Source organism: Trematomus bernacchii, unplaced genomic scaffold, assembly GCF_902827165.1.
Source record: "Trematomus bernacchii unplaced genomic scaffold, fTreBer1.1, whole genome shotgun sequence".
Taxonomy (NCBI): Eukaryota; Metazoa; Chordata; class Actinopteri; order Perciformes; family Nototheniidae; genus Trematomus; species Trematomus bernacchii.
The window spans coordinates 10,626,056-10,651,426 of record NW_022987313.1 but is presented as its reverse complement, the minus strand read 5'-3'; the positions used below and the strand labels follow the sequence as shown (position 1 = coordinate 10,651,426).

The window sequence follows — 25,371 nt, the reverse complement described above, 5'->3', positions numbered from 1 at the left end:
AAAACACCGGAAGTGGGAGTGCTGCTCCGACAGCTCGTTATTATAAGAGCTCATCTGTAGCTCGGTGGCTAGGTTGGCAGTAGGTTGTTTTCTTTATAGCCGCCTGGGCTTCCCACTCGTCGCTGCTGAACTCCGCCACTGCAAAATCGGTCATTACAGCGGCACACAGACGGACTATAGGTTACAGGTTTGTTTTTGCTTGCTTTGACATTATACACATTTAATCTGACAGCTACCTGGCTATAACGTCACGTTCTGTATCTGTCAGCCATGTTACTGTATATCTATCAAATGATTCAGCTAACTACAGTAACCGTGTTTATTTTTAGCAGCTAACCTGCGCCGACTGCAGTGCAATGGCGCTGTGTATTTGCTGGAGGCGAACATTGTTGACTATACGATGGTGACATGGAGGTTTATGTTAATGTATGGAAAATATGCTGGGGAATATATTTCTGTTTCTGTTGGTTATTTTTTTTACAGAGTGTAAGCTAGCGCACTAGCTGTCTTCTACTGTAAAGCTAAGAGGTAACGTTAGCTAGCGAGTTTTGATGTGGCCATGTCCTCCGTTCAGAAATCAAGCCAAGGCCCCAGTCAACAAAATATAACGGTTACTGTTACAGTGTCTGAACAACATGAAGCTTAAAAGCAGCATTAATGCGGTTGGCTTGAGGTTAACCACAAACGGTATGCTTATTGCTTATTAACCAGTACGGTTAGTTCACTTTAAGTAGCGTTAGCACTGGATTAAGAAGATCATGCTTATTTGGCTTGCCTCACAGTGCACTGCTATGCGTGCAGGTTGTAATAAATACTGTATAAGTACAACAAATATCTTAATGCATCATTGCTGTAATTACGTCATGTTGAACAGGACTTTTCAGGCTTGTAGTTGCAGGGACAAGATAATGGTTAATTTACATGATGATTTACAGTATGTCCATTGGCTGGTGGTCACATGTCAGTTAATCAGAATATTCCACTGCATCACTAGCCTTCACAAAATGTCAACAATGCACTGATATGTGGATTCCTGCTCTCAGATGGACCAGCAGGACCAGTCCTATATGTTTGCCAGTCTGAAACGGCCTCACTCCGAGCAGCTGCTGCAAGGCCTCCAGCTCTTGCGGCAGGATCACGAACTATGTGACATTGTCCTGCGTGTGGGTGATGCCAAGATCCATGCCCACAAAGTAGTGCTGGCCAGCATCAGCCCTTACTTCAAGGCCATGTTCACAGGTAACCTGTCAGAAAAGGAGACCTCTGAGGTGGATTTTCAGTGCATCGATGAGACTGCCTTGCAGGTATGCTTGGACACAGCACACACACACACCATATAAACTGCACTGATTCACTGCTGTACCGCTTTTATTTTTTATTTGACACCTTTACTCTTTATTTTCTAGGCCATTGTCGAGTATGCCTACACTGGCACCGTGTTTATCTCCCAGGAAACGGTGGAATCTCTGCTACCGGCTGCCGACTTACTCCAGGTTAAGCTAGTACTTAAGGAGTGCTGCTCCTTCTTAGAGAGCCAGCTGGATGCTGGGAACTGTATAGGCATCTCCCGCTTTGCAGAGACGTATGGCTGTCATGACCTGTGCCTGGCTGCAACTAAGTTCATCTGTGAGAACTTTGAGGAAGTTTGTTTGACAGAGGAGTTTTTCGAACTGACGAGGGCCGAGTTAGATGAAATCGTGTCCAATGACTGCCTTAAGGTGGTCACAGAGGAGACTGTGTTTTACGCCCTGGAGTCGTGGATCAAATATGATGTAACTGAGAGGCAGCAGCATCTATCCCAGCTCCTGCACTGTGTTCGCCTTCCACTTCTCAGCGTCAAATTTCTCACTCGCCTATATGAAGCCAACCACCTTATACGAGATGACCACGCATGCAAGCACCTGCTCAACGAGGCCCTTAAATATCATTTTATGCCCGAACACCGGCTTTCCTATCAGACTGTGTTGTCGGCGCGGCCCCGGTGTGCCCCCAAGGTTCTGCTTGCAGTAGGAGGCAAGGCGGGATTGTTTGCAACATTAGAAAGGTAATAATAATCATTTTATGATCTATTGACAACTTTCCAAATTCTGAATGATTTCTTGCTTTTTTGTTTTGTGTATTTAAAAACAAACTAACCAGATGACATTAATCTATCTCTTGCAGCATAGAAATGTATTTCCCTCGGACAGATTCCTGGATAGGACTGGCCCCTCTTAGTGGACCCCGATATGAATTTGGAGTGGCAGTGCTGGACCACAAGGTGTACGTGGTGGGAGGAATCGCCACACACATGAGACAGGGCATTAGCTATCGGAGGCACGAGAGCACAGTGGAGAGCTGGGACCCCGAGAGCAACACCTGGTCCTCGGTGGAGCGCATGGCTGAGTGCCGCAGCACACTGGGGGTGGTGGTGCTGGCGGGCGAGCTGTATGCCCTCGGAGGCTACGACGGCCAGTACTACCTCCAGTCGGTGGAGAAATACGTCCCCAAGTTGAAGGAGTGGCAGCCTGTGGCACCCATGACCAAGTCCCGAAGCTGCTTTGCCACAGCAGTGCTGGATGGCATGGTGTACGCTATCGGAGGCTATGGCCCGGCCCATATGAACAGGTAAAATCACTGAGAATTGATAGAGCTCTATGTACCTGTGGATATGTACTCCATGTTATGAGATGTCAAACACAAGGAATAGTTTGTAACCTAATTACTCTAGCTGAACTGTGAACTTGTATGAGAACTACATGATTTTCGTCAGTGTTAATTGTGAAAAGCGAAATATTTGATCCCTATGATAAAAACACTGCAGAAAGCCACAAAGGGTCAAAATATGCACCTAATCTTGCTTTGCTCCTACAGACGACATTTGTCATTAGCAATCTAAGTTTGTGGTCCTCTACCACATCCTATCTATCTTTTTAAAATAGTCTTTAATCTCAGTGAAAACCTTGTAGCCCTTTTCAGACCTCCCGACCAGCTCTCTCCCTCAAAGTCTTGTTAGTTATTACATAGAACTGGTAATCAAGTGAAGGATGTCAAGTGTTGCTGAGAAAATGTCCAGGATCTTGTTAATGAGTGAACAGAAGTGGTTGCTGAAGTTTCATGGAGATGGTGCCGACTGTGTGCTGCTGGTTAGACCTCTGTTGTTGCCGTGGATCTCTCGAGAGCAGCGCCTCTGTTGCTCGTTTCCTTGACTCCTGAAACCCCTCAGGAGAATGTGTTTGGATGGAAAATCTTTGGGGACAATTCTTTTTTCTTTCCACAATGGCTAATGTCTTTACATACTGCAAAACAATCCCTGATTGCTAGCGTTCCAGGTACTGTCAGGGAATTTTTTTGTCCAAGTTGATGACTTACCACTGCCATTAGTTGCCCTCTTGATAGTTGCATCATGTGTGGGATCACAGATCAGACTTATACTGTTCTCTTATAAATGTGCAATTAACAATCAAATATGACTACCTATTGGTCCAATTAATTTTTATAGACAAATGAACTATATACTATAAATATCATATACTTAACAATAACTTTATTTATTAACTATTGTTCCACTTGTGTCTTTTTTATAATGTCAAAAATGTCTGGGGCTCTGTCGGGGGATTGCATATTGATGGAAGATGACATCAGTTTGGACTTTTCAAACCATTGAGTGACTCTGCTGCCTCTTGTTCACACAGCGTGGAGCGGTACGACACCAGCAAGGATGCCTGGGAAATGGTAGCCCCCATGGCAGACAAGAGGATCAACTTCGGAGTGGGCGTCATGCTGGGCTTCATATTTGTGGTGGGCGGACACAACGGAGTGTCACACCTGTCTAGCATTGAGCGGTTTGATCCCCATCAGAACCAGTGGACAGCCTGTCGGCCAATGAATGAACCACGCACTGGTGAGTTTACATTATAATGGTATAACTGAACCCCCCGTTTGTGTGATTTTTGCAAATTTGGTTTTGTTGACTCCTATTGGCATTATCTTAAGAGACTGCATGTAAAGACATAAAGGGAATGTTTACCCTAACATTTTAAATATTTATTTTTCCTCTAACCTCTAGTGCAACTTTTTTTGGTGTGAGTTGGCGGCTGTTGGAGATACTAGAATTGCTATTAAATGCGTTTAAAAACAATAACTTAACAGCGTTGTCTTTTTGCAGATATCATGACCTGGCGCTTATGATAATTCACTCGTGCAAGCTTCCGTCTTTACATTGATATGATATTCCCGTATTATTTGGTAGAAAAAAACAAGTTCCTACATGAAAATGCTCACAACTAGTTATGTGGATTATCTTAAATAACATTGAGGTGATGACTTTTGGAAAAAGACATTGCTGTAGAGTTTTTCAAATAATATTTTTGGGCACTTAATGCGCCACAGGAGTGTCATCCACTTCCATTATTTTGGAGAGATGGCTGATATTTGGATGAACTCTTACTTTTTTCATTTATAGTAAATTGGATCTCATCAGTACATGCAGACTATCATTTTAACCAAGATAATTGCATCCAGACAATGGTGGGACATTCCTGTAATTAACTTCATATGGCTGACATTGTCTTGCAGGTGTGGGCTCTGCCATTGTGGACAACTACCTCTATGTGGTGGGCGGTCACTCCGGGTCTTCATACCTGAATACTGTCCAGCGCTACGACCCCATCTCGGACAGCTGGTTGGACTCGAGCGGCATGATGTATTGCCGCTGCAACTTTGGTCTGACTGCCCTTTGACCCATGGCCCAGCCAGCTAGGACCCCATAAGAGAACTTAGACACAAAGACGTTTCTTTTTTGTTGTCTCCTCCTCCTCCCCCACATTCATCCTCCAGGTGCAGAGGAGCGCTGCACACCACCGAGAACACCGGAGGAGAGAGAGAGAGAGAGCCTGCTGGGTGGATGGATGTGCCGGGGCTAGCTGGCTGGCTAGATGGAGACCACAGACGTGGCTGCAGAGATGGAGAAGAGCTGCGGAACAGAGAGGAAGATGATTGGACGCCTGTTGTCACGGGCACAAGGAGACGACCGCTCTACTGCTGCTGGACCACAATGAGGACTCCGAGCCATTTCCCAGAGGATTGTGGGAGAAAACTTGTCACTTTTAGTTGTTTTCTGTTATGTTAGCAGACATTTATTTGTTCTCCTTCATGCCATTAATTGTGTTTAATACTTAGATATTTTTTTCTATTCATTTCCCCGCTGCAACTGGAACCACGGGTTCAGATTTTGTAGAACGCCGCAGTTTGCTGGTGTATTTGTTTGAGTATGTGGTTGTTGGCCATGTAGTGTGTGTGTGTGTGTGTGTGTGTGTCTGTGTCTGTGTCTGTGTGTGTGTATGCTTGAGGGGTACATGCATGTCAGATAGGATTGTTTTGTTACGTGTCCGGGTGCAGAGCTGAAGCTCGGGCTCAGCAACCCAGGAGTTCTGCATCAAAATCAGTGCTTCACAAAAAAGAGAAAAGTTGGAATCTTTATATTTTCAAAAAGGGCTGCCTTACTCTCTTGTAAATAGTCTAAATAAAATATATAGATATGAATATATCCTTTAGTGCATTGCCTGTAAATGTTTTTCTGCACTGGGTCACTAGTGTGTGTGTGTGTGTGTGTGTGCGGATGTGTGTGTAGTTTGATTCCCAGGGTCAGTGTAGAGGTGAGTGACAGATTCTCCTGAGAGAGTTTGTCGCCAGTTTCTGCTTCATCCTCGGAGCCATTTGAAACCCCCATGTTCTATCTTCTGTTACATCTTCCTAAGGTCAGGTCATGCACTTGCTACTCTTCACAATTGTTGAAATCGACCTTAGCCCTCCTTTCACCCTTTGGTCTGTACACAATACCAACTGGTGCTATATTTAGGATTCAGGATTCAGCTGTTTGTCTGTGTTGCCTCACACAAGTAGGTCAACCTCTGTTCAGCCTCTGCTACATTACTATGGAAGATGTTACTCATTTGATTTGTTTGCATTTAATAGTTGAATGGCCCTCAACCATGCAATAAAATAAAGCCCTACTGGAAGGAAGCCTGCGGTTGGAAAACTGCAAACTTCTGTCCTCATAAATATCTAAAAGGTTGGAAATCTAGCACTTTGTTTGGATGGATTCTGTTATTTCCCTTCCCCACATCCTCCCTGTTTCTGGATATGAGCATGCTTTGCCATTGTCTCGATCCCCTGATTGGCTCCAACACTTGCTCTTTTCACTTACAAACTGCGTGAAATGTGATCCCTATCTTGCTCAGGTTTGAGATAATCCATTCACAGCTTCATGTGAAGTGCCAAAAAATGACTTTGTTTTTTTTGCTCCAGTGCTAGAAACGGCTTCCTTCGTGTGCCACAATTTGGAACATTCTATTCTCGTCCTTATTGCTAATGTATTAGTAATGCACCAAGGGCTGTGCCAACCAACTCAGGCCATGTTCCCTCTGTCCCCAGTCCTGGGTGTTGGGAGTGCTCCCCTGGGTGTTTGACTTCCAGACTGGCTGAGGGTGTCACTATTGTGCAGCCTTTGAGGGGGTGGCTAGGCTAACAGAGAGGTCAAGCAATGCACAGCAATAGAGGGAGCGCTAGGCTAGAAAATGCTAGGTGAGGTGTGTGTGTTATGTTGAGTCACTTAATGTTCAAGTGTAGTTTGAGTCTGTGTGCGCTGATGTCTGCACACAGGTGAAACTGTAACGGAGCTCTGCATTGCACTTACCAAACTATTTGATACATATTGTAATTTGTGTATATATGTTTAATTTAGGATAACGGCATTTAGATAATGCAATAAGACTTCTGTTCTCTCTGTGGATGAATAGCGTTTTTGTTTTTGTCTCTTTAAAAAGCCAAGGCATCTCATATTGCTGTAACAGAACCCCACATGGCATGTCTGTTGATTCACTGTGGACGTCTGATGGAACATCAAACGGTACCTTTGCCTCATCCCACCACACACCCTGTGTTGTCATTTTGTAGTGCATGCTGGATCATTTGTACAAGACATATGTTTATCGAGGCAGATTCAGATTGATTGTGTCATTAATTGTAATTAATGGCCTAATTTAAATTGTATTTTTCTTTTTTAAATCAGCTGTTCTCATCACAAACGTCTTGTAAATGTTAGACGGGACATGTGCTCTTCTATTTGTACTCTAAACTTGATGTTTGTGAAATGACTAGGGAAAGAATTACTACAGATGAGATCTTCTAATGACATTTGTCTTGCAATATTGTCATCTTGTTGAGTGTAGAGTACTGTCTTTACGATTTCTGCTTTATTTTGAAAGAGTAATGAATAAGCAACCTAAGGGTATTCTGCAAAATGTTACTTTAGAAAGATGTGAATGACTTCTTTTGTATTTATTATAATTTTTGTATGTTCTGTAACCTGATTTTTGTTTTCTAATTCTGTGTATTGTACTAGATTTTGTTAGTTGCTTAACAGCCAAAGCACAAATCACGCAGGCGTAATTATGTGCTGCAGCCATGACTCATCCAGCACCAATGTTATGTACAGTGTCATGATTTGAGGTGTATATTAACTACTTATTTCGGAGGGACGATGATGAAAATATCTGCAAACGTGAATCTGCAAAAAGAAGGGATGTTGAAATTGAGTTTGCATTTTCATTATGGCCTAACCAATGTCATGTTTTTGCCACCACTCTCACCAAAGTGCTTGTTCAAAGAAAGCAGATGGATGACTAACACCTCTGGTCTGCAATGGACTGCCACTCTGTTTGTGTCTGAAAGAAAAACCCTTTGAAACTGATGTCAATGTTAGCCAAAAGACCACTCTGCTTCTTTTACATTTCCACCCCCCCCATTGTGTGTCTGGAGTAAGGTGATGATCTTGAATTTTATATCCTGTGGATTAATACTGGAAGTACAAGATAACCTTAGGCGTAGAAACCGTAGCTTTTCACATTTGATCATGTTTTGATTGAAGACATTTTACATACATTTTAGTCAGTTTGTGTGGTGCAGTTGTACCCAGTTTAAAATAAATGCCTGCCTTAAAAGGTACTGTCTGCTTTTATGTGGCTCTTCTTGTTATACACATCCAACTAAAATAATCCAATACAAGTGTACTCCAAAATATTTTTATTCTGCATAGAAAGAAAATTGGCTGATCAATGACTGATGCATCAGGATTCACTTCCAGAACTTTCTCTGGCAGAGGCACTGTGTAATGCCAAGTATTCCTAAAAAGAGGCCCTATTATGCTTCTTTCCTGTAGTGTGTTATCCTTTGTTTACCTTGTAACATAACTATGTTACACTTCCGCTTCTATAGGCTCGCGCTACAACACATTGTACATAATAGGCTAGAGGCGGTACATCTCTAAGCAGTTGGCCAATCATGAAAGGAGGTGCTGCAGTATGAGAACATAAAGACCTTTTTGTACATTAAAGCATGTACGGATGCCACAATAGAGGCACAAAATACAAATATGAAGCTGAAAATGAGGATAATAGGGCTCCTTTAAGGTTTTTTAAACATGTAAATATGCATGTTTCCTTTGTTGTAGTGACATAAAAAAAGATACTTCAGACTGCCCTCATCCTTCATACATAAATGAAGATATTTGTATTTTAACACTCACTCATTGTATGGAATGCCTGCCGCCAATTTAAGACATCTTTACACAAAAAGAGTAAACCTGGACAGGGACAATAGCCTTGTTTGGTTGGTTTTCATCCTCAGACCATGGTGTAAATAGAAAAAGGCACCAGCAAAATTGTAAACTTGCAATTTTGATAGAAATTAGATATACAGTCACTGTCATCCCCTATTGCTATACAATAGCAACTGCACCCTCAAGAGTGTAATCCATTAACCATGGCGTTTTTAACACATCAATCTCCCTCGTTTGTCGGGTAACTGAATACGCATTAGTCACTGCTACTGTCATTTAGGTATATCAACCCAGAACTATTATAGTCCATTATATTCTTGGATACCAAGCATGCCCAAAAGAAATTTAGCAAATTAAGATTTCTGCAAGCAGTCAGCTCAAATGAAGCATGCGTCATTCAGCAGAGGAAGCTGACAGGAATGACTCAAAAAATAACTAATGATATGATAAGTAGAAAATAATCGTATAAAACATATTTGTAGGAAGTTTGTGTGATAAGTTCACTTGTCGGAGGAGCGGATGTAGACCAGAGAGGAGACCAGCAGGAGCTCAGGGGGCCGGTGCAGCAGGATGAGGTTGTCGCTCCTCAGACCGTCGTAGTGCATCCAGCAGCCGTCTATCTGGAAGGCTGCAGAGTAGTGATGCTCCTCCTTGTTGAAGAGTGTGGCGCCCTCTAGCAAGTACCTGTGGAGAAAAAATAGTTCTTCAATTAAAAAAAAAATGTCTTCATGATGTTCAGGATAGGCAAAGAAAGAGCATACTATTTGTGAGGAAAATATACTTGAGAAAAAAAGTTGTAGAAGAAGAACTAGATACTTTATTTTGCAAAACAAATCTTGTGTCTTTAAATTCAGAAATATTTCTTAAAGGTCCCCTATTATACTGTTTTTCATCAATATATTATAGGTCTCAGAAATATACAAAACATGTCTCTGAAGTGTTTGGCTCGATATACCAAACAGATCATGCATTGCAGCATCCCATAATCCCCTCTGTTTCAGCCCTGTTCCAAAAGTGCTGATTCTCTGTCTGGTACTTTAGATGAAAATAAGGAGCCACTCCCCACGCCCCTCCGAGAGATATTTGGTTAAAAAGAACACAATGGTGCTCTAGGAGGAGATTCAGGTGATAAGGTGGGGGGGGGGGGTTACCTTGGTTGGTTATTGGCTAATGGTTACACAAGCCAAAAAAACATTAGGACATCGTAAAGTGGGCAAAATCTGATCAGCTCATTTTCAGACAGGTTTTTATATAAATGGATCAGGACAAAAAGTGAGCGAATCTTTTTTCCTGAAACTTCCAGAATCTCTTTACACAGAGGATGAAAAAGTGAATGACTACATGAAAAAGTGGATTTTGCATAATAGGTGACCTTTAATAAATGTGCTATCATCTCATGATCCGATGTGGAGAATGCTTTGGTACAGCACTGTATACCAAGCCAATTAAAAACACATTTTAAACTTGCTAATTATCGGTTGAGCTTTAATTTGCCAGTTTTTTTATTCTGTCAATTGGGAAATATTTGTTTTAATAATCCTTCTTCTTTAGAACCCATGAAGCTCCTTACCTGTGCTGGCAGAGAGCTAGATGGTACGGAACATAGGACAGCTCCTCTGACTTCCACTGCTGCATGTTGAGAATGACAAAGGGTGGGGGTCCATGGCAGAAAACCCTCTGAGAGAACTCCCTCAGTCCATCACACCTAAATAAAAAAGGAGACATTTGTTAAGGAAGGGAGATAATACTTGAGTGAAGTAGAAGATGATAAAAACCCTCCCTGGGTCTCACCCCAGTTCTGAGCAGAGCAGGAGTTTGGGGCAGAAGAACTCGTCCACGGCCGACTGGATGGGGTCTCTGTGAGGAAGCTCATGAGGAGGGCTGGAGGAAAAATATCACAAATAGAGTTCCTGTCAATAACACACCATTGACCAACTTAAAATACTCTCATACCAAGACAATTCAGATTAATTGCATGAATATATGGATTAACATAGACTTAAACAGGTGGAATTTAGTTTAGTATGTCAGGGGGTGAACATTCATCTTATTTAAGTATGAATCTCTGCTGCAGTTGACCTAAGCCATTAGTACTATTTGAAGTGTTGACAAGGACCTCTACAGGGACAAAGTCCAGAGAGACATTTGATATTTTAAGCATTTGCTACAGAGTATGACTAGATAAAGACAGCTGTTGGTGCACACTTGATCTACGTCCTGAGAAGTAGTGGAAGAAGTGTTCACATTTTTTACTTATTTGTTCCTTTTTAAGTGTTTTAAAATGTTGGATATCTGAATTAATAGTACTGCTGCATTAAAGTGTTGCATTTTATTGACTTTTATGTTTTTGTTCATTTTAACTTCTTGTTCGTACTGTTGTGTATTTTAATCTACATTAATGCATTGTATTCTATAAGATCATCAAATGTTTGTAGCATCACTGTCCTCCTGTCAGCATTTACATCTCTAAAAATACATGTTTTCATGAGTTATTGAGGAAAACAATGATGCTTTGTAACAATGCATTTAGCAGCTGATCCTATTAAAATAGTTTATTCAGCTCAAGAAGCAAAACTTTATCCTTCAGTTTATCAAAAGAGTGAACATCAACACATATGGAGATACACTGTTTTCACTGCACAGGAAGGGGATGAAACATTTCACATGCCTTTGAGTGAAACGTACAATATGTGTCACTTGGATGTAGTGGAGTATATAGGGCAGAAAATGCAAACACTCCAGTAAAGTAAAAGTTGCTTGGATTTTACTCAACTACAGTACTCGGTTTGCATCCCATTTCTGGTCCTTGATTCTCTAAGAAGTAGCATCCAGTTCCCTGTGTAACCTCCAGATAATATGACCCCTGTGTGCAGTGTACCTGATGTTGATGGTCACCTTGATGAACTCCTGGAAGCGGCTGGGGCAGCTCCAGTTGGTGCACAGGCTCTCCTGCATGGTGGACATGAGGTTCTCCAGGTTCTCTGTGAAGTTCTCGTGCTCATTCCCAAACAGGTCAATCTCCAGTGCTGCCTTGTGCACCTGAGAGCGGTACTGTCTTTTAGACATCCTGTCCAAGATCCACAGCACCTTCACTGTGGTGTAGTCACAGGAGTCCATCAGGTTGAGGAAGTACTCCACAAACTGTTTGCCCAGGAACACAGCCAGCTCCCTGGGAAAGCCCTGGTTGTCCCGCAGGATCACATACAGGATCACGAGGAAGCCATCGATGGTGCAGGTGTTTTTGAGGTTGATTTTGACGTACAGAGGGGTGCAGGATATAGCCTTTCGCCCTGCTTTAATAGTAAAGACGCCCCCCCAAGGCAGCACAGGCCTCCAGAAGGAGCGATCCTCTTCCTCATTGTTGTTGATGGAGGCACGGATTTCCTCAAACAGTGTCTTAGACCTAAAGAGACAAATGCATAGCAGAGGATTATACCGAGGTGTTTAGTTTGTTGCACATATGGGTTTGGACTGGATAATGTTAAAATAGGGCGGCAATACTACTACCAAGTAAGTCTATGTAAACATACGTAAGTCAGCTGGAAATGACAAAACAAGCAACGCAATGTCAAGTAATAGACACAACCCCAAAAGCATGCTAGCTTAAAACATTAGCAGCTGCTATCTATTTACCTTTCGAAGTGGAGAATGTTCTCAGTGTTTGTTATTAGCGTTTGGAAGTCTTCGGTATCGCTCAAAACACAGTATCTACTCTCCATAGCTCTCGGTATTTCTTCATGTCTTAAATCGGACTGAAGAAAGCTATCTAAGTATAGTTTGTTCTAGCACTTTCTGGTGGTTATCCGAGTGATGACGCCCTGGCAAGGATCAAAACAATCCCGATGAAACGTCAAGTTGGGCAAATACAAACACTGCTGTGTTTTTAACGGATATCAAAGCGATGTGTTAATACAGTGCTGCCCTCTGCTGGTTCTCAGCGTTATTACATTCTGTGTAGTCCCGCCCATCACCACACGCCCTTAAAAACTGGAAATCCTATTGGTTGTTAGGTTCTACTAACATGTTATACTAGGCATGCAATTGGCTGTGAGAGTTGACAGTTTGTCAATGGCCGCGCCCTTCTCTGTAGCCTTAACGCTATTCCTGAAAGTTAATACGATGGTTTTCATTTGTAGTGCTTGAGTTGTCAATGGAGCCTACGCCATCACCTTTGACTCACAACTCTTTTTGAGTAAACTTACATTTGTGGGAGTCCTCCCCGTGCTCCTCTCTTCTGGTCAGCCTGCGAGTGTGTGCACGAGACACCAGCATTTTACAACAAGGATATTCTGGACCAAAAAGATGTCAGCTCAAATCATAAGCGGGAAAGAGGTTTCAGCGTAAGTAACATACTTTATCCTGCTCCTTTATTGCTGCCAAATAGGTGTAAACAGCGTGACGAAACGTGTGTGTGTGCTGGCTAACTAGGCTGCTAACTAGTTAAGTTAACGGTATTACAAGTTAACGTCACTTCAGTCATAAAAAAACGACTCTGTAGGAGCCTTATGCATGTTTAACATACATATGTTATATATTTATATTGTATTTTCTTGTCAGTGTTTGCAGCACATCATTCTTTCTTAACTTAGTTGTATTGGTTGCACATTATGCTGTCCACGTGAATGAAGTGTGCCCCAACAGTTACTATACAGTTAAGTCATCCAGCTTCTAAAACACAGTGGACTCTTTCTCAAGTTGAATGGTATATTTATTTACTGAAAGTTAGATAAGTCTCATTGTGTTAATAATACTAAATGTACTTGTGTAATTTAGTGGTATTCCATAAAGTCAGATAATTGAAAACTTCAATGGTTGCAAATCCTGCAGCATTATGTAAGAAGCTGTGTGATATGATCTTTGCCCTGTAGGTACAGTGACCTCAGGTGATGACAAACACCATTCATGAAAACCTAACTTTCTTCAGCAAATTTGCTTTCCTCACTGTTTTATTATTTGTGTAATTTTCATAATATTTTCTTATATTTGTATTCGTTTTCAGTTTGAATGAATCCAAATATTGCTTACCATGCACAGTTTAGGATAGGGTTTTTGGCAAAGAGAATAGAGAATAAACATTTAATTGAGTTGCATGTGCTTGTCACAAGACGTAACAGCCTGCACCCTGTTAAAAGCCCCTCACAGTACGCATTAGTTTAATTAAATTCACAGATCTGACATGCATTCAGTTGGAGGCTTTACATTCATTATTTTTGAAGCTTGACAAAAGCTGACCATTGATTGTTCTCTAGAGTCCTTTATGGACTTCGGTTTGATTCATGAGTGTCTCTGCCTTTCAGGAAATTAAATGTTCTACTATGCTTACGTGAGGTCTTTAAGGAAGTACAATTGACACGGGCCACAATCAAAGCCCAACAATACTGTGCATTGTATGAGTGTTACAGGAATATGGCCCTAGTTGATCAGTGACCTGTGATAAAGATATCTACTGTTGTATATAAGATAAGGACTGTTGTTATGACTCAATGATTTATACTATTGCTATATGTGAAGTCTTAGAATTAGACATGTATATGTTTAGCCCTTAATTACTCCAACCTCCTTTTTGTGAATAAATGAAAAGCAACATAGGGCAGGTTATATGTGAAATATTGTCCTTAAAGAACAAACTTTCAAAAGTAGGTATTTGATATATATGGCTTGCACATGTCGTTTCAAATGTGTATTTTGTCCCAAGTGCCATCTGCTTTAAAGTGCCTGATGTTTTGAATTGGGCTGGAAGACATCAGGTTATTTGGGCCCTTTGGATGAAGGTTACAAACATAAAACACACATTTTGTACGGTCATAGGGGCAAAAACACTCAAAGGTAACTTCAAATGTAGTTCAAAGTGGTGTCACTCCACTTTGTCATGCATCCTTCATCAATGGTAATCACATGGTGTATTCTACCATGACTGCCAATGAAGTTCATGTGATGCACAAAGACACTGTTTAATCTGAGTCTGTTTCTTTGGTAAGAGTTTAAAATGTGATCATCTGTCTTATCTCCGGAGCTTCTTGAGCAACACCGTGGATGAAGTCAATAAAGCTAATTTGTTATGTGATTAGTATATGAAAAAAGAATGCTGTCAGTTTTAAGCTTTATACTGACACGCTAGATCTTATAATGGATTGTAATGTACATTTAAAGACCAGTATCTTTGTGTCACTGCTGTCTTTGATTGTTTTAGTTGACTTGAGTTAATCTACTGTACAAGTTGAGTGGACAACAAATAAAGATAAAGACAAATACCAAAGATAAGATTCTCATTCTCCTCAACTGACTCTCTGATGACCTGGCTTTGCATGTGCAGTGGAGATTGAAGGCATATTGAAAAATGATGTCACTAAATAAGAGATTAACAAGCTTTTATTCTGTTGTCTTTCTTTCTCAGGAAGGTGAGGGAAGGTCTGAAGAAGGATGTAGAGCAGATGAAGCTTCAGGACCCAAACTTCAAACCCGGTCTGGTGGTTTTACAGGTAAGTGTACATTTGAAACAGGAACCTGTATTATTTTATATACTACTTTTGTAAGTAACTCATGTGTATCTATATGGGTGTCGTTTGCAGGTTGGAGACCGCGATGATTCAAATCTGTACATCAGCATGAAGTTAAAGGCTGCAGCAGAGGTACAACATTTATTTACATACAGTTCGTACACCACACATTTTCTACAAACTGTTTGCAATCAGTCCCAACTTCGGGTCTAATCTCTGCTTCTGTGAACACAGATCGGAATAAACGCTACACACATGAGACTGCCCAAGACTGCAACGGAGGAGGAGGTGAGAGTGGATTTGAAGTATTATTGTATCCCAGGTTTTTATTTGACTGTATACACAGTGTTAATATGCAACTAGTAACTGTGTTGGAGTCACATTATGAAATAACAAAATCAATGTAATTGTAATCGGCTATGGTAACTGGGTAATATAAAAATATATACATGTTTTAACTACATTTTACATTTCAAAAGTTGACTTCCAAACACGGTCACACTCACAGTAAGACACTTGACTGTATTCAAGGATGTAAAACGTGAGATAGTCAACATGATTTTCAGTGCAGTGACATTGGCGCAAAGTTTAACATTTAAGGAGGCTTTAGGTGCCATAACAAAATATGGATAGTAAAGTTAATTGTTAAATGACAGGAGAAGGACATGGGATTGTAAAGGCTGTCTGTCTGTCTGTCTGTAGGTTCTTAACAGCATCACAGAGGTGAACGAGAACTCGTCTATCCACGGCCTCATCGTGCAGCTGCCCTTAGACTCAATCCACAAGATGGACACAGAGAAGGTCACCAACGCCGTGGCCCCAGAGAAGGACGTAGACGGGTAGGCACATACTTAACTAAAGATCAGGGTTTTATTTTAGGGTTTGCTTATTGGTGCTTATTTGCTTCCATTGAGTTTAGTTGAAAGAATGAAAATCTCTCAACTGTTTGGAGAGCTTTAATTTGCAATGTTCAATGTCTTCGGATCCATTCTCAGGCTGACCAGCATCAATGCGGGGAAGCTGTCACGCGGGGACTTGGGCGACTGCTTCATCCCCTGCACACCAAACGGCTGCATGGAGTTGATCAGACAAACCGGTAAACCCAACTTCATGCACCCCTTTAAACAATACAAATAATCTGGGCTGTGAAAATATACGACGAATAATCGAATAAGTCCAGAAGTAATTTATCCATCTCCTCTCTACAGGTGTGTCTGTGGCAGGGAAGAAAGCCGTTGTGATTGGTCGCAGCAAGATTGTGGGCGCACCGATGCACGACCTGCTGCTGTGGAACCACGCCACCGTCACCACCTGCCACTCTAAAACCACTGATCTCCCTGGAGAGGTAGACACGCCTCCATCCAACACAGGAATAAAGTCATTAGCAACAGAGCATATAATGCAGCTGATCATTGTTGTTGTTGAAACTTCATAAACAATACATTCGTTATGACATGCTGGGAGTAACCGACCTATGCTGCCATCGTAAAACAATACTGCATGTTTTGCTAGTCTTTAATTGTTTTATTTCTATAAACTCTCATAAATGTAATTCTCACCAGGCTTAGTTTTATCTGTATCAATGCCACTCTTTTATTTATTGAAGACTCTCTTATGTAAATCTCTGTTTTCCTTGTCCAGGTGGGCAGAGCAGACATCTTGGTTGTGGGCATCGGGAAAGCAGAGATGGTGAAAGGAGAGTGGATCAAGAAGGGAGCAGTGGTCATCGACTGTGGCATCAACCATGTCCCAGGTTCCACTCCAAGTTTCATTCTGCTTTAAGGCATTGGACTCTGGAGTTTAATCCCTGAATCAAGTGATTGCATTTACTTATAAAGTTTCCCTCTGTGTTTTCAGATGAGACTAAAGCCAGCGGTAAGCGGGTGGTGGGTGATGTCCACTACGCCTCAGCCAAGGAGCAGGCCGGCTTCATCACCCCTGTGCCGGGGGGGGTGGGACCCATGACTGTGGCCATGCTGATGGCGGTAAGCTCCATCTCATGGTGGCATTAAAGGACATTTTGTTGTTATCATTTCTATCATGACTTATTTAGTTTCAACACAGCAAGTAAAGGACATTTCAATGTATTATTTATTTAGTTCTGTAGTCACATGTAACCTGGATTTTGAAATAATTACTGTTTTTTTGTTTCTAGAACACCGTGTTGAGTGCGAAGCGCTTCTTGGACAGCCACCAACCAGGGAAGTGGAACATTACTTACACCAAACTCAACCTTCAGAAGCCTGTGCCAAGGTTTGTTCCATAATCTTCCTCATTCTCTCATTCACATGCTCTGTTAACTTGTCACAGAAGGATCGATTACATTTGTTAAACCACTTCTTTGCTTGAGTGCTTTTTGTCTGTCAATCCTTGCTGTTTCCTCTTTATGTTGAGATCAAAAAGTGATTTTGTGTCTTGTTTTAATAACTCCAAACAGCGACATTGTGATTTCTCGCTCCTGCGTGCCCAAGCCTATCGACGGTCTGGCGAGAGAGGTGGGCCTGCTGTCTGACGAGGTGGAGCTCTACGGCAAGACTAAGGCCAAGGTCCAGCTGAGTATCATCAAGCGCCTGCAGGCCCAGCCAGATGGCAAATATGTGGTGGTCACTGGGTAAGCTGTCTGCACCTTTATCTGCTGACTCAACTGTACTGTTTGCAGGGTGTCCGCGGGGTCTTAAAAAGTATTAAAAGTTGATAAATCAATTTAGTGAAAATTAAGGCTATTAAAAAGTATTAAACGGCATTTTCCAAGGTATTACATTTTGTAGCTTGTTTTCAATAAGTATATAAATTGTCCAAAGAGGTTGTATTCTAAAGTTTGCCTGAATGTAATCATTGCGTAGGTGTGTAGTGTGATTCTGTGTAGTTTATTTATGGCATCCCGTTGGATTTGACGTCATCTGAACAGGACATCGCACGCTCACTGCTTGATAGCGCGCCAAGGTCCGTTTACGCCGGTTGTTAAACAACATCGTTATGGGGAAATGCAAGTTTGCGTCCAAATGGTTGGAAGATAAGGAGGAAGGACCAATCAAGGATCAATACTGTATATAGTAAATGTGAGGTAAAGTGTGTCGCCAATGTAACCGGTTAAAACTCGAAGTGGCGATGAGGTCTTAAAATGTATGGAAAGGGTCTTAAACGGTATTACATTTGACTTCAGGATTCCTGCATATACCCTGTGTTTGTTTTTCCCTGGCCTGCAGACTGTAGATTTGTTTTAATGTTGCAAACTAAAGCAAGATCCGAATCCTTTTTTTTATACAACCCAGCTTCATTTAAATTATTACTTGTTAATTTTAATATGTTCCATTATATTTTCTGTCTACAGCATTACACCCACCCCCCTTGGCGAAGGGAAGAGCACCACCACCATCGGTCTGGTCCAGGCCCTGGGAGCCCAAATGAAGCTCAATGTGTTTGCTTGTGTCCGACAGCCTTCTCAGGGTCCCACGTTCGGCATCAAAGGTGAGCTGTGGAATAATGTGCGCTCAGTGAGAGGTGGCTCAGGTTTACAAGCTGTTCAAATTGAAAGTTGGAGTCATGCTCTGGTTTGTTTAACTTTGTCTTCTTTCTGCAGGTGGTGCTGCAGGAGGTGGATATTCTCAAGTCATTCCAATGGAAGAGGTACTACACTGCTCTTTGAAGTTAGTATTTAACTGCTTGTTTAAAAAGTCAAATTAACAATTAGGTCTGTTCATTTTTAGTTTAACCTCCATCTCACCGGGGACATTCACGCTATCACGGCTTCCAACAACCTGGTATCTGCTGCCATTGATGCTCGCATGTTCCACGAGTCTACGCAGACTGACAAGGTGGGTACTCCGTTCGGACTGTGAAACACACTCTTTGTAATGTGTGTACTCGGACTATAATATGTCTCTTCCTGTTCATCCTCAGGCTCTGTATAACCGCCTGGTCCCGCTCATTGGAGGACAGAGGAAGTTCTGCCCGATCCAGATCAACAGACTGAGAGTTAGTTATAGATCAAAGATTTGTAGGTTTTGACTCGCACCCCAGAGTGTGGCGTACGTCTTACATTTAAGTGTTTCTTTATTTGTTTAGAAACTGGGCATAGAAAAGACTGATCCCTCCACTCTGACTGAAGAAGAGATCACCCGCTTCGCCCGCCTGGACATTGAACCGAGCTCTATCACCTGGCATAGAGGTATGAAGTCTCTTGATCCTCATGACATAACATTATCTGTCTCATTAAATCCACTGTATGTAAGTCAGGGCTTGGAATCATTAGAGTGATATATCCACTATACGATGGATACAAGATAATAGCGGTTTAAAAATGTTTGATATGCTGAGTTATGCACTCAACATATATAGAATATTTTTTTCGAACCCCGCAAATGATGCGGTTTTCGAACAATATATTGTGACTGTATTAACAATTGTGTGTCATTTTAGTGGTGGATACCAATGATCGGTTCCTGAGGAAGATCACGATCGGCCAGTCACCGACTGAAAAGGGATTCACAAGGGAGGTAAAGAGATATATATATATCAAGACAATATGAACAACAGCCATGTTTAAACTGTCTGTAATACACAGCAATGTATATTATAGAACAATAAATGTGTGTGCTTTCATCTTTTCTTCTTGTATACTGAGTGTAACGTCTTAGTTTACCACATTACGTTGATGATGAGAGAATATTAATGTCCGCTCTGTTTTCTAGGCTCAGTTTGACATCACAGTGGCCAGTGAGATCATGGCGGTGCTCGCCCTCACCAGCAGCATGGAGGACATGCGTCAGCGTCTGGCCAAGATGGTCGTGGCCACCAGCCGCGGAGGAGCGCCCGTCACCACCGAGGACCTGGTCAGTGCCGCACGCTCCCTCCTGACGGGACCTTCTAATTAAGTATTGTGCAGACATAATACCCTGCTGTATTTCTCTACAGGGTGTGAGCGGCGCGCTAACTGTGCTAATGAAAGATGCCATCAAGCCCAACCTGATGCAGACCCTGGAGGTGAGTACGACACACATCCTGACCTTTGCACTTCCATTTAAATTGTTTTTTCAAGCCAAAGAAGTTGCCTCAAGTTATGGGCTTTGTATCATATGTGATTTGTCTGAATCCACAGGGAACGCCTGTGTTTGTCCATGCCGGCCCGTTTGCCAACATCGCCCACGGCAACTCTTCCATCCTAGCTGATAAAATAGCTTTGAAGCTGGTTGGACCCGAGGGCTTTGTGGGTAAGTGGATCTGAGAAAATGGCTATGTTTAATATTAGCTTTGTCTTCTTTGTTCTGCAGTGCTACAGTAGATTGTTTGCTGTGTTGAAAGTACAAATGATTTAGTATCCGATGTCATATAATTGAAGGTTGTAACTCACAGTTGGGATTCTGTTACTATTCTCTTCTGACTCACAATCCTTGTCAATTGTGCAAACAGTGACGGAGGCTGGCTTTGGAGCTGACATCGGCATGGAGAAGTTCTTCAACATCAAGTGTCGCTACTCGGGCCTGAGACCCCACGTGGTGGTGCTGGTGGCAACCGTCAGAGCCCTGAAAATGCACGGGGGAGGACCAACGGTGAGTAACACTACAGTTCTTAAATAAATATAGTATAAAGTAGGGATGGGAACGATTAATCGAATATTCAAAATGATTCAGGTATTCGAATACGAGTTATGAATTATTTTTTTTGGGAGGGGTGCCTAAGTTGATTACATATGATCAAATGGAATAATTCAATGTATACGACAGTGCCATAGCTAAGTGTGTCAGGTCTAAAGGTGTGTTTTTGCTCCGCTCACCGGTCCCTCACAGCGGGCAGAGCTGCAGGTGCTGATCTCTCTCTCGCGTCCGGTTATACTTCACTCGCGTTTATGTCCAAATCCATCAGATCTAGCTAGTTCTAGCTAATGACATGGCTGCTGCCCCTCCCTACACGCAGATCACGCAGACTCAAACCTCATCTTATGCCCAAATTCCAGCTGAGAGGGTCTTCTCTACAGCTGGCCTGATTGTGAATCGTCTCCGCACCCGCCTCTCCCCTGAGTAGACATGCTCATATTCTTAAACAAGAATGAGTATTGAATAGCTGCATTCTGTGCATAGGCCCTGTTATAGGTTGTTGATCTCTGTTGTGATAGGGTGACGTTACCCTAACCCGTTATGTTGTTCGTGTATGATCCCTCTTTCATTTAAAAACCAAGTTATGTTTTAAGCATGAAAGCTGTAGGCCTATAGCTGTCAACTGTTCAAACTGTGATCACCAGTTCAATACATTTGACAAATTTGACTTGGTTTCTATACTTATTTGAACATGTATTTATTTATTTTTCAAAATTAATATATTTTTTTTTTTCGTACAATTTTTTCTTCTTCTCACATTTCTTTTTTTATAGGATATGTACATTTCGGTTAATCGGTTAACCGTTTTTTTGGGGGTCGAATATTCGAATATACATTTGCTTTCAAATTCCCATCCCTAGTATAAAGTGAAATGGATATATAACTGGTACACACATCTTCACTTGGTGAGGCACTTTCCCTCCAACAATCTCTCATAGAGTCTTTGTAATTTGACATGATGTCTGCCATTCTCCACTGAATACTGAACACAACATCAGCATCTACACAATGAATATTTCCTCTGTACAAAACAAGGTTTCCCTTCCCTTTGGAAAGGACAACTCGCTGCTGGGAGTGTAATTACATTTCCTGATGAGCAATAACTCGTACTCTCATTTAATCTAAACAATTTTAGAATAACTCTTACGCAAACAATTGTAATAGCCTCAGCTGTATAGGATTTGGTGATTTCATTGTTGGATTACTTTAATTGATTAAACATTTGTCTTATTTGATCAGGTCACTGCTGGGATGCCACTGCCTAAGGAATACATTGAGGAGGTAATGAATAACACGAGATGAATCAACATTTTGTATTTAAACGTTTTGTATGGAGAGCCTAAATCAAGTCTGCTTTTTCTTCAATACAGTTGCTGCTCTTAAATAACTTTTAATAATCTTATTTTAAAATGTGTGCATGTCTGTACCCTCATGTAGAACCTGGAGCTGCTGGAGAAGGGCTGCAGCAACATGAGGAAGCAGATCGAGAATGCACAGCACTTCGGCGTGCCGGTGGTGGTGGCCGTCAATGCTTTCAAGTAAGTGGTGGATGACCACGGTAGCAATGGACTCAGATTATCAGTAACACCTAAAGCTGCTTCAACCATCCATATGTACATATACAAATATACCCAATGACTGCAAGTAATGTTAAAGGCTTCCTACAGAGAATGATCCTCTGCAGTTTCCCTCAGGTTTACAGAGCCTCTTGGCAACTTTCAGCACATTATTTTACATTTGACAGCAAGCTACGTTACTGATTTTTGTTCAATCTCACCACTCTTATCAACCCTGTTTCCCAACGCAGTCAACAGACCAAAATATCTGATAGACCTTCTGTATGTACCTGCCCAGCCAAAAACAGCAGAGACAAAGTAGCTGGGGAAGATAGGGCACCATCTAGTGGCTGGAGAGCTAGATATTAATGTCTGGAGCTTGCAGGGACCAAAAACTTAACAGAAAGTGAATATAAGACTTGCATCTGTCAATGTTTTGTGTGCGGCTTATTGTTGCCAAATAAAATTGATTAAATCAGATTTAAAGATGGGTCAAGAGATTATACATCTATTTTCGGTTCAATTTTTTTTCCTTCTCACATTTATGTTGACTGGCTGAATAGAAGCAAAGAAAAATGCCTCAGTACCTCAAAGGAAAATATATGGCCTTCACTTGAGGTGGATAGGTATTTCATCAGTAGAGCGAGTTAGGTGATAAATAGACGTGTAATTAACATGTAGTTGAGAGGTGCATTATTTAAAGCCTCTTTATTTCCCGCATGTATCTGTGATGGTTTGATCCTGCAGGGCAGACACTGAGTTGGAGCTGGATCTGGTCTGCAGCATGGCCAAAGCAGCCGGAGCCTTCGACGCTGTGCGCTGCTCCCACTGGGCCGAAGGTGGAGCCGGTGCTGTGGCCCTGGGGCAGGCTGTCCAGAGGGCCTCCGAGGCCCCCAGCAAGTTCAAGTTCCTCTATGATTTGGAGGTATGGGCCATCACATTTTCTATATTTTCCAAGATGGTTAAGGGCAAGTATTTGAAATTGCCAGAAAATGTGCATGTTATTATATTCGTTTTGTCTGTAAAGGGGAATGAAAATGTAAGGCACACTGAAGCTCTCAACAACGAAGAAATTCCCTCTTGCCTGTACTTAAAAACTGTTGACAAAATCATATTTTTGGTTTAGTAAACAAAACAATGTTTAGCACGAGTTAGTCAACATTTGAATTGTTTCTAATTTGAATACTACAATTCCTCTTTAGCTCCCTATTGCTGATAAGATTCGAATAATCGCCCAGAAGATCTACGGAGCGGACGATATTGAGCTTCTCCCAGAGGCTCAACACAAGGTGGAGCTCTACACCAAGCAGGTCAGAAACATGTTGGTTTTCCTCCTCTGTCAGGCCTGCATGTTGGCAGCTGCTGTTATTAAATCTGGATTTACAATGCTTCATTTTGTGAACAACCTAATACATGTTTTTGTTCACTCCTCTACCCTCAGGGTTTCAGTAATCTGCCAATCTGCATGGCGAAGACTCACCTGTCGCTCTCTCACGAGGCGGACAAGAAGGGCGTGCCCTCAGGCTTCATCCTGCCAATCAGAGACATCCGAGCCAGTGTGGGCTCCGGCTTTCTGGTTCCACTCGTCGGCACGGTGAGCTTACAAATAATGCATTTTCCTTCCCACAGTTTAGCAGCAGATTTATGTTCAGGTATTAGGGTGTGACGCTCCATCAAATAACATCACATTGTGTTTGCTACAGGCATCTGTCAGTCTTATAATTGGCATATTATTAATGTAGCCGTTAACTGTCATTATCTTTTAATTTAAATAACAGACATGTTGACAAACACTGCTGTGATCAGGCTGTGCAAACAGTTTTCCCAAAGGGCCTTCAAGTAAAAAGTGAATAGCTGAATCCATTCATGACTGCACACACCCTGGAAATGTAAAACAAACGGTGTCACCAACTGTGTGCTAAAGGTTCATCTCTGTAGCCAGACATCTTAACCAGGGGACTACTAACAAATACTTTGGTACAATTAATCAACCAATTCAACTATGTCATCTATAATACATAAGAAAATAGTTTTGTAACCCAAATCATTTAGTTTAATAAAGTGAATCACAGTATATTATCAAGGAAACCCCCCAAACTTTCAAATATATTCATGCATTTTCAAATATATTCACTGTCATCACCTTGAATACATTCAGCCTTTGTTTAACTTGTTTCAAATGCCTCTTTTTATGTTTGAACATGTGTACTTTTTAATGTAATGTATTGATTTGATTTATTGACTGTTTTACTAAACACGTCTTTCTCTCGCTGCTCCTCCTAGATGCCCACGATCCCCGGTCTGCCCACCAGGCCGTGTTTCTACGACATTGATCTTGACCCTGAGACTGAGCAGGTCAACGGGCTCTTCTGAGGCAGATGGTAAGAAGCTGGTTAAGATCTACAGATGCCTATCTCATACTATAGTTGACAGGCACATGGTTTAATATATTGCCTTGTTTGTTTCTTTTTTATCCCCCTTCTGTAGAGATCCAGTGAGCATTCATGAAATGTGATGGACTACTAACTGGAAGCGCCTTCAGCTTGTCTGCTGGAGCTGTTTGTTTGTTATTTTTCACTCAAACCCTTAAATGTGTAAATAATCTAATTTGTCTTGCCCACAAGGCTGCTGAAATCAAGAAACTTCATTATAACAGTCCTATTGACAATTCTTTCAGTTACATGGATGCTGAACAACAAAAACAAGTCCCTTTTGTTGTATTTGTAATCTCAAAACACTGACAATAATTGGCGTAGACTCTTGAGTGTCTAAATTGGAGCCTTATATGAACTAATTATGTATTTTACAATTGTGAGTGCCTTTGGGATACATTTAAATTGTTTTCTTTTTGAACAATCTTGTTACTCTTGCTTGTGAAATGTCCTATTTTGTCTCGTATTCTAATTGAATATTTCTAACACTGCTGTATGAATCCTAATTTGGGAAATGAGTGGTTTCCAATTTTCACTCAGAAAAAGTCTAATAAAGTGTCCTTGGTTGAAAAAAGCCCACATGTAAAGTTTTTTTTTACCTTATTTATCAAACCTGTTCATAAAACAATGTTTTATATTTCACCTCGTGTTTTTCTCGACAATCAACAATTGTTTGATTATTTTTTCAGACTG

The 25,371-nt window shown here is 41.5% G+C and overlaps 3 protein-coding genes across 3 annotated transcripts; 2 read left to right on the top strand and 1 right to left on the bottom strand.

Annotated features, from left to right (window-relative positions):
* The first annotated feature begins 64 nt into the window (after window positions 1-64).
* Window positions 65-7,986, top strand: LOC117476397 (kelch-like protein 28). The gene is made up of 6 exons (XM_034122902.1): window positions 65-187; window positions 1,044-1,304; window positions 1,407-2,044; window positions 2,164-2,607; window positions 3,675-3,883; window positions 4,558-7,986. The coding sequence occupies exons 2-6, from the start codon at window positions 1,044-1,046 to the stop codon at window positions 4,719-4,721; spliced, it is 1,716 nt and encodes a 571-aa protein (XP_033978793.1). The 5' UTR covers window positions 65-187; the 3' UTR covers window positions 4,722-7,986.
* Window positions 7,987-8,049: 63 nt separating this feature from the next.
* Window positions 8,050-12,520, bottom strand: cunh14orf28 (chromosome unknown C14orf28 homolog). Its single transcript, XM_034122916.1, has 5 exons — window positions 12,233-12,520; window positions 11,478-12,002; window positions 10,391-10,480; window positions 10,170-10,304; window positions 8,050-9,283 (listed from the first exon to the last, which is right to left on the bottom strand). Exons 1-5 carry the CDS (start codon window positions 12,316-12,318, stop codon window positions 9,100-9,102), a joined length of 1,020 nt encoding a protein of 339 aa, XP_033978807.1. The 5' UTR covers window positions 12,319-12,520; the 3' UTR covers window positions 8,050-9,099.
* A 180-nt stretch (window positions 12,521-12,700) lies between these two features.
* mthfd1b (methylenetetrahydrofolate dehydrogenase (NADP+ dependent) 1b) lies at window positions 12,701-25,254 on the top strand. The gene is made up of 28 exons (XM_034122888.1): window positions 12,701-12,939; window positions 14,994-15,078; window positions 15,169-15,228; window positions 15,331-15,384; window positions 15,799-15,935; window positions 16,092-16,192; window positions 16,305-16,441; window positions 16,738-16,849; window positions 16,954-17,081; window positions 17,252-17,349; window positions 17,534-17,707; window positions 18,428-18,564; window positions 18,677-18,723; window positions 18,804-18,911; window positions 18,997-19,071; window positions 19,162-19,264; window positions 19,516-19,592; window positions 19,788-19,928; window positions 20,011-20,079; window positions 20,195-20,306; window positions 20,506-20,645; window positions 21,930-21,971; window positions 22,128-22,228; window positions 22,994-23,171; window positions 23,449-23,556; window positions 23,688-23,840; window positions 24,530-24,627; window positions 24,734-25,254. Exons 1-27 carry the CDS (start codon window positions 12,902-12,904, stop codon window positions 24,617-24,619), a joined length of 2,805 nt encoding a protein of 934 aa, XP_033978779.1. The 5' UTR covers window positions 12,701-12,901; the 3' UTR covers window positions 24,620-24,627; window positions 24,734-25,254.
* Window positions 25,255-25,371: the final 117 nt, after the last annotated feature.

Coding starts and splice junctions, on each gene's coding strand:
- mthfd1b (XM_034122888.1), top strand. CDS start 12,902: ATGTCAGCTCAAATCATAAGCGGGAAAGAGGTTTCAGC. Junction 15,936..16,091: donor CCAGAGAAGGACGTAGACGG/GTAGGCACATAC, acceptor ATCCATTCTCAG/GCTGACCAGCATCAATGCGG. Junction 19,072..19,161: donor TCCAGATCAACAGACTGAGA/GTTAGTTATAGA, acceptor TTATTTGTTTAG/AAACTGGGCATAGAAAAGAC.
- cunh14orf28 (XM_034122916.1), bottom strand. CDS start 12,318: ATGGAGAGTAGATACTGTGTTTTGAGCGATACCGAAGACTTCCAAACG. Junction 10,481..11,477: donor AAGGTGACCATCAACATCAG/GTACACTGCACA, acceptor TTTTTCCTCCAG/CCCTCCTCATGAGCTTCCTC. Junction 9,284..10,169: donor CTAGCTCTCTGCCAGCACAG/GTAAGGAGCTTC, acceptor TTTTCTCCACAG/GTACTTGCTAGAGGGCGCCA.
- LOC117476397 (XM_034122902.1), top strand. CDS start 1,044: ATGGACCAGCAGGACCAGTCCTATATGTTTGCCAGTCTGAAACGGCCT. Junction 1,305..1,406: donor TCGATGAGACTGCCTTGCAG/GTATGCTTGGAC, acceptor TTTATTTTCTAG/GCCATTGTCGAGTATGCCTA. Junction 2,045..2,163: donor TTGTTTGCAACATTAGAAAG/GTAATAATAATC, acceptor TATCTCTTGCAG/CATAGAAATGTATTTCCCTC.